General features: G+C 44.4%; 1 protein-coding gene across 5 annotated transcripts in view; it reads left to right on the top strand.

Annotated features, from left to right (window-relative positions):
- The window catches only part of PPP4R1 (protein phosphatase 4 regulatory subunit 1), a 61,755-nt gene extending 54,617 nt beyond the window's left edge, over positions 1–7,138 (top strand). For 4 of the 5 annotated variants that reach the window (XM_045065370.1, XM_045065367.1, XM_045065368.1 and 1 more), the window contains 5 exons: positions 1,305–1,405; positions 4,156–4,276; positions 4,374–4,508; positions 4,953–5,094; positions 5,981–7,138. In XM_045065370.1, coding sequence (XP_044921305.1) covers positions 1,305–1,405; positions 4,156–4,276; positions 4,374–4,508; positions 4,953–5,094; positions 5,981–6,144 — 663 coding nt within the window. In that variant the 3' untranslated portion in view covers positions 6,145–7,138. Of the gene's footprint in view, positions 1–1,304; positions 1,406–4,155; positions 4,277–4,373; positions 4,509–4,952; positions 5,095–5,980 lie in introns of those variants that run through there. The other variant, XM_045065371.1, reaches the window with a different exon arrangement.
- Positions 7,139–7,690: the final 552 nt, after the last annotated feature.

The following is a 7,690-nucleotide window of genomic DNA, read 5'->3' on the forward strand; positions in this document are numbered from 1 at the left end:
GTTGTAAAATGCCAATTTTCTATTTTTATAATTCCTTCTCCATTTATTAGTTGGCATTCTCATGTAAAATTCATCTTTTCCTTCTCTCCCTCCCCCTCGGAAGTTTTTTTTTTGTGTTAGGTGTGAACTCTGGAATTTTTCCTATTCAGAGTAATCCATTTCTGTCCTTGCTTCTGAACATGAGTTTGGCTAACAGGAGCCCCCGAAAGCTGCCTCCCGTGCCCCTCTGATCTGTCCCCTCACGTTAAGCACATCCTTGCTTCCGGGCCCACCTTCTCCTTTCTGTGCCCCAGCCCCGAGTCCGCTGTTTCTCCAAGGAGCCTGGGTTTTCCAGCGGAGTGCGGGAGTTAGAACTGCGACCCAGGCCGATGTGCACGCTGCTCCCTGGGGGTCCTTTCCTCTCTGTAGGAACAGGACCTAGGAGTGGTTTTTTGGTTTTGGGTTTTTTTTTTTTTTTTTTTTTTTTTTTTAATTACTGAGTTCATATTGATAACTCCTCTTCCAGTCCCACACCATTTCCTTTCCTTTTTCACAAAAACACTTTGTGTTTTTCCTTTTCTTTCATGGTAAAAACTCTGTTCTTAACATGAACATACTCAGTCGTTTAGTCTGTTCCACAGTATACGTCAGGTAGTTCAGAATTACTGCACCGATATTATGTCCAACATCAAGTTAACCAAAAAAAGTCCAAGATTTCCTAAAGTACCTTGTTCTTGGAACATACCCTATGAACCTGTACTCTCAGAGTGCTTTTATTTCTGCGTGATTCTTAACTGTTCAATACAAAGTTAAGTTTGTTTGCTTCTGTATATATCAAATTTTAGGGTTTTCCCCCTTAGCAACCAGAAACCTACTTTAAAATGGCCGTAGAGCAATTATTGGGATAAATTTTCTTTCACTCAGCAAATATTTATTGAGTACCTGCCACGTGCTACCACGGTGCCAGGCACTGGGCTCACTCATGTGAGTGAGAGCACATGACTGTCCTCACAGAGTTCACGGTAACAAGGGTGCCCTAGGAATACAGTGGGTCAGTCCTACCATATGTCTGTGACCAAGGCACTGTAGGGTTCAGAGGAGATCATGCATGGCTCAGGGAACAAATATTTCCAAAAAAGATCAGACTCTTAATGGTGAATGGGATTATCAGAGAAAATGATCTTAATGTCAATTTTTAAAACAATTAGATGTACCTACTACATATGTTCTCAGAAGAATTAACTATATTATAGTTGTTGTCAAGCAGTCTAGTAAAAGTAATAATACCTATATCTTAGCAAATATTTTTTATTTTGTCACTTCAGCTTCTTCATATTGACAAAAGAAGAGAATATCTTTATCAGCTTCAGGAGTTTTTGGTGACAGATAATAGTAGAAATTGGCGCTTTCGAGCTGAACTGGCTGAGTAAGTTCTCAAAATTTACTGGACTATGTTTCGGAGGGGTATTTACTTAGTTCATCTTCACCTTTTTGCTATTTGTTCATCACTTTGTGTAGATACAAGTTTCTGTCTGGTGTACTATAAAACATTGCTTGAAGTGCAGGTCTTGCTAGCAGTGAATATATTCAGGGCTTTTTGTTTTAGTTTTTTTGTTTTTTACCTATTTTGCCTTTTTTTCTTACTCTGGTAAGATACACATAACCAAAATTGCCATTGGTGGAAATTTAGTATACCCGTAGTGTTGTGCAACCATTACCATTGTCTAGTTCTAGAACATTCCAATCCCCCAAAGGAATACCATGCCTTTCCACAGTCATTCCTCATCCTTCTGTGCCCTCACCTTCTAGCAACTGTTTAACCTACTCTCCGGATTTGCCTATTCTGAACATAAAAGTGGAATTTTATGACATGTGGCCTTTTGTGTCTGACTTCTTCACTTAGCATAATGTTTTCAAGATTCATTCATGCTGTAGCATGTGTCAGAACTTTATTTTTGTAACTGAATAATACTCTGTCGTATACCACTTCTCAAGATTCATTCATCCATCGATGCATGTTTGGTTGTTTCTACATATTTTATTGCTGTGACTGTTGCTGCTATGAACATTCATGTACAGATTTTTCTTTGAACACCTATCTTCAGTTATTTTGTGGTGGATTTGCTGGGTTATTGGATAACTCTGTTTAATTTGTTGAGGAAGCATCAAAATATTTTCCACAGCAGTTGTCCCGTTTTGCATTCCCACAAGCAGTGCACAAGGATTCCAGTTTCACCACATCCTCCCCTACACTTGGTGTTTTCCTTTATTTTTACCAAATTATAGCCATCATTCTAGTGGTTGTGAAGCAGTGTTTTTTTGTGATACTGATTTGCATTTCCTTAATGACTGGTGGTGGTTAACACCTTTTCATATGCTTGTTGACCATTTGCATATAATCCGGAGAAATGCCTGTGCAAGTCCGATGCCCATTTTTTAAGTGGGTGTTTGTCTTAAATTGGGTTGAGTTGTGTTTTTCTCTGTGTTCTGGATTCCAGACCTCACTTAGCATTTTTAAAATATGTCTTTGCTGGGTTTAGATTGGGACTGATAGTCTTGGTGGTTTTTTGTTGTTGTTTTCTTCGTTCACTGAGTCCTGGCTTGCTGGGTTTCTGACTAAATGTAGGCACCTCTCTTCTGCCATTAGGGTGGAGGGTTGGGTCTGTCTAATTAGGAGCAAGCTGGGTTTGGGCTTTGTTGTTGCTGTGACTGCTCTCAGTGCCCGGTAAGCTTTGCTGCTTTTCACCATGGCCTGCCAGTAGCCTTTGCTGAGGGTGGGAGCTGGGGTCCCAGGGCGCCTTCTGATGTGTTAGTGTCCCACCCTTGGCTTGCAGCTGGCACGAACCCTTGGTAACTGGGGTGTTTCTTCTCCTCCCCTAGCTGGAGACTGTTGGTAAGACATGGTAGGCTTGTGCTGGGAAAGGGGAGAATCTCTGTTATTTTGGTTCAACCTCAGTCTCTGGGAAGCCCTGGGTCCCTGGGCTTTCTCAGAGACTTACCCTCTCCCCTGTAGCATCCAGTCTCTGCTTTGAATCTGCGGTCTGTGGTGGGCAGAGGTTCCTGCCCCCCGCCCCAGCAGGAGGAGACTTGTGTAGTTATCAGTGTAGGGTCTTCGCTTAAGAAGGTTGGCTGCCCTCCTCTGTGGGAGAGAGTTCTTTTCCTCTGCCACCAGCCACAGCATGTTCGCCTGTGTCCATGGGTGGGTGGGCTTTGCTGCTATAAGGCTCAGTCTCGGTAAAGAGAAGGGCCCCAGAGTGCATGGGGCTTTACGCCTGTCCCCCAGCATGTGTCCCTCAAATCCTGCCTGCTGAGCGGCCCCTCTCCAGTTTGCTTTCCTGACCCCAGATTTTCTCATGTGGTATACACCGCGGGGAGGCCAGCAAGAAAGTTTGCAGTGTCAGAAAATGGAGTCAATAAGCGTGCTTCTCATCTCTGAGTAGTGTGTGTGTGTGTGTGTGTGTGTGTGTGTGTGTGTACATAAACAGACACATTGGTCATTGCTGTATTACATATATTCATGCTTATAATTTACTCTCTGCTGATTATGCATATAAATAGTCTTAAATGTAAAATCTGAAAAGCAAAAATCTCATTCCTATCGGAGGTATTTTTTCAAGGGCATTGTTGTGTCTACTCAGAGTAGCCTGGTGTACACTGTCAGTCTTCACATGTCCCCGGTTGTAAAAGGAACAGTCTCCAGGCAACCTCTTCACTTCTGTTATCCCTAGTAAATGTATCATTCCCTTAGAAGCTGCTCAGAGCCTTGACAAATAGACATCAGGTTACCTGATACTGCTGGAACGTCTTGTCTGGAAACTGATTTGTAGATGGAAGTTTCTTAGCATTCTGAACAGTTACTGTGGAAAAAATGTGTTCGTGTCCCAGTTGAATAGGAAATGCATTGCTCTGTCTCAGTTCCTGTAGACAGTTCTGCAGCATTTGTTTTCCTTACGTTTGAGTGGAGGAGAGACTTCTTGAACTTGCATAGTGTTTAAATGCGTTTCTAGATACGTACAGATTAGAGACAGCTATGCATGAGAGACCCTTAATTTCCAGTCTTTGCATGTGTTCATCTTACAAATAGTATCCAGAATTACAAATTACTCAGATGATTAACCTTTTTTCATTTATTTTAAAATTTTAATTATATTTTATTTTTATAATTCATTTTTATAGACAGCTGATTTTACTTCTAGAATTATATAGTCCCAGAGATGTTTATGACTATTTACGTCCCATTGCTCTGAATCTATGTGCAGATAAAGTTTCTTCTGTTCGTTGGATTTCCTACAAGTTGGTATGTGTTACAATTTTTACAGTTTTTGAGCAGCACACTGTTCAGTAAGCTCCTAGAGCAGAAGCTATTCCTTATATCTCTGTGTTGCGTCTTGTAGGTCAGCGAGATGGTGAAGAAGCTGCACATGGCCACGCCCCCCACGTTCGGAGTGGACCTCATCAATGAGCTTGTGGAGAACTTTGGTAGATGTCCCAAGTGGTCTGGTCGGCAAGCCTTTGTCTTTGTCTGCCAGGTACATGAAGACTTACCCATTTGTGACCCATTTTTCTATCTGAAACTTTCACTCTTTGCCTCTCGACACCCTCTTTCTCACCTTTAAGGACCAGAGTTTTGCCTCTGGCTCTTCCCAGGTTCACCGGTTCCCTAGAGTCTCCCTAGAGTCGGCGTCTGCCATCGCACAGCCGTCCACTAGGGGGTGCCCGGGGTCCACGGCACGGGCGGGTAAATGCGGGTGACTGCGTACACTCCAGGAATCAGTGGAACTGTTAAAAAACTATCTGTGGGGACTTAAAAGTATGTCCTCTTAGCTTTGAGTTCCCAAGGGCCTGGAATATTGGTTTAAAAAGAAGTAACTAAAATCTGGAGCACTTCAGTCATCTCTCAGCACTAACATTCGCCAGTATTCTGGTTTGGTGGATTAACGGGCAGATGTGAAGCTGCTGTTTGTCTTTCCTAGACCGTCATTGAGGACGACTGCCTTCCCATGGAGCAGTTCGCTGTGCATCTGATGCCGCATCTGCTGACCTTGGCGAATGACAGGGTTCCCAACGTTCGAGTGCTGCTCGCCAAGACACTAAGACAGACTTTGCTGGAGAAAGGTGGGTGTCTCGTTAGGAAAATTGAGTGTGGCGGAGAGCATGCGTGGGGACTCCACGGAGGGAGAAGTATTGTATGTCTGCAGATGTAATCTGATAGATTTGTCCTCTCCCCTGAGAGGGGACACAGGTTGGAGGACAGGGACTTGTTCACCTTCCCGCCCCAGAGCATTTCTTTTATAATTGCAGACTTAGTTTGAGAGATTGGATAGTCGCTCTAAGACAGGAGGAAAAACTCTTGCCTTCGGTCAGCCCCACGTGACAGGTGTTACTGCTGTTCGAGGCCGGGAGGCATGTTTGTGTTTCCTCCTCCTCTTCATTCCTTAGGCAGAAGACAGGCGCCCCTGAGGATTTGCTTTGCTGCACATCCTAATAAGCTGCTCGAGATTTAGCTCGTTTCATTTATTGTCCTCCCCCCAAAATGCCTAATAAATACCATTTAACGCATAAACTCGTGAGTGCAGCACAGAAAGGTTTGCAGTAGATGTCTAAGAATATGGATAAATGAATACTGCTTTTTTCTCCTTTAGAATTCATTTATCGTTTTAATAGCAATTATAAGGAAATGGCTAGAGAAGACTGGTTTTCACTCGTGTGTGTGATTGGTATTTGGGGCATTTTTACTGAGTAAATTAATAGCTAATCCCAAGTAAAAGTTTTATTGTGTCAGCTTTGCTGCCATTTGGTCTGTTCTAGAAATAATCAAGATAAATCTTCAAATTCTCTCATGTTTGGGGATGTTTTTGTATTACACAAATCTGGATTACTGTTTATAATTCAACATAGCTTGTGTTTACACTTTGTGACTAAGATCTTAGTATACTTACACCTGCTAAAACTATGAATTATTAAACTAATTTTATATGTAATCTGCACTTTGTGTCTCCAGAATATTTCTTAACCTCTGCCAGCTGTCATCAGGAAGCCGTGGAACAGACCATCATGGCTCTTCAGATGGATCGGGACAGTGACGTCAAGTATTTTGCAAGCACCCACCCCGCCAGCACCAAAGTCTCGGACGATGCCATGAGCACAGCTTCCTCGACCTACTAGAGCGCTGGAACCTCGTTGTCCTTCTGCTTCCTCGGGAGCCAGGGGCTGACAAGTGCTCCACGAGAGTCATCTGGGACAGCCTTCGGGAGGAGGAGACACCTTCCTCTCGCGCAGACTCCATTGCAGGTGCAAGTTGCCTACACTGATACCAGGGATTTTAAGAGTCAAGAGAAAGTACAGTAAACACTATTATCTTATCTTGACTATAAGGGAAAATAATTTCTCAGAGGATTATAATTGTCACCGAAGCCTTAAATCCTTCCGTCTTCCTGAATGAAACTTGAATTGGCAGAGCATTTTCCTTCTGGAAGGGAGGAGATTCCCAGAGACCTGCATTGCTTTCTCCTGGTTTTCTTTAACGACAGATAGATGGAGTGGCAGCCAGAAGGCGGCTGTGAGCCAGGATGTAAAGAGACCTTCAGTATTAGCCCGCACTGTCCCCACGCAGGCAAGGACCTGTTGGTTCTGTGGCCAGCTGCCCAGCCCCACCCTAAGTGTGAATAGTTTTTGGCGTGTGTAAATGCAAAAGGAGATGGGGAGGGGGGTTCTCCTAAGGGCTTGATGCTAACACTACAGTAGAATCTGATTTTAATTCTTAAATGCAGCATATTGCTGTGCACATTTACAGAACATTGGCTGAAATCTGTGTCCTGATTTTCTTCATGCTGGTCATGACCTGAAGGAGTTTATTGGCACGTGTGCTGTATGTGAGGTGTTTTTAACTTGATCATGATCGGCTCTGAGGTGCAGCTTTCCTTCCCACACTGTACATACCTGTGACCACTCTCGGGAGTGCTGCGGTCTTTAATCATGCTGTTTAAACTGTTGTGGCACAAGTTCTCTTGTCCGAATAAAATTTATTAATAAGATCTATAGAGAGAGATATATACACACTTCTGGTTGTTTTCTAGATGTCTGCAGAAATGCAGTTTGTGACCTGTATTAATGATTTAGTATGAAGTGGGAAAACTAGATTAAAATATTTGTCTTTTAATTAGTTCAGTAATTTCTTTGCCATCAGCACGTGCCACCCAGGGCTAGGTTCCATTGTGGACATGTAGGGTGTGTGCCCACTGGAGCCGGTCGGGGGCGGCTGGCTGCTGCGACATAGGAGCCCTTGGTCCGGCTGTACCTTGAAGACCTGCTCCATGCTCATTGCCCGCGGCACCCCTGTGAGCTCTGGTTTCCATGACTCATGACTCGGCTGGCAGAGCTGCAGGAGCAGGACTGGGCCCCACGAGGCTTGGGGTGCAGACTGGGGAGACTGAGGCAGCTTTCTGTAGGTACTGCTACCAAGAAGGGCTCGGTCCCTTCCTGTCTCCCCATAACCGTGCGAAGGGAAGACCCCGGGCCAGAGGAAGCCACAAGGACCTGGTGGTCTGCGTCTGCACGAGGTGGGGCCAAGAGCCGAATGGGCTACTGGGGCCTCCCCGCAGAGGCGCAGGCGCTACTCAACCACGTTCTGATGGTTCCCGCCACGCCCCGGGGTTCCCGGGGTTTCAGCTACAGGATGTGTACTTACATGCTTCATGTCCATGCGGCTGCG

Source organism: Mustela putorius, unplaced genomic scaffold (genome assembly GCF_011764305.1).
Source record: "Mustela putorius furo isolate JIRA1106 unplaced genomic scaffold, ASM1176430v1.1 tig00003858_pilon_pilon_pilon, whole genome shotgun sequence".
Classification (NCBI taxonomy): Eukaryota; Metazoa; Chordata; class Mammalia; order Carnivora; family Mustelidae; genus Mustela; species Mustela putorius.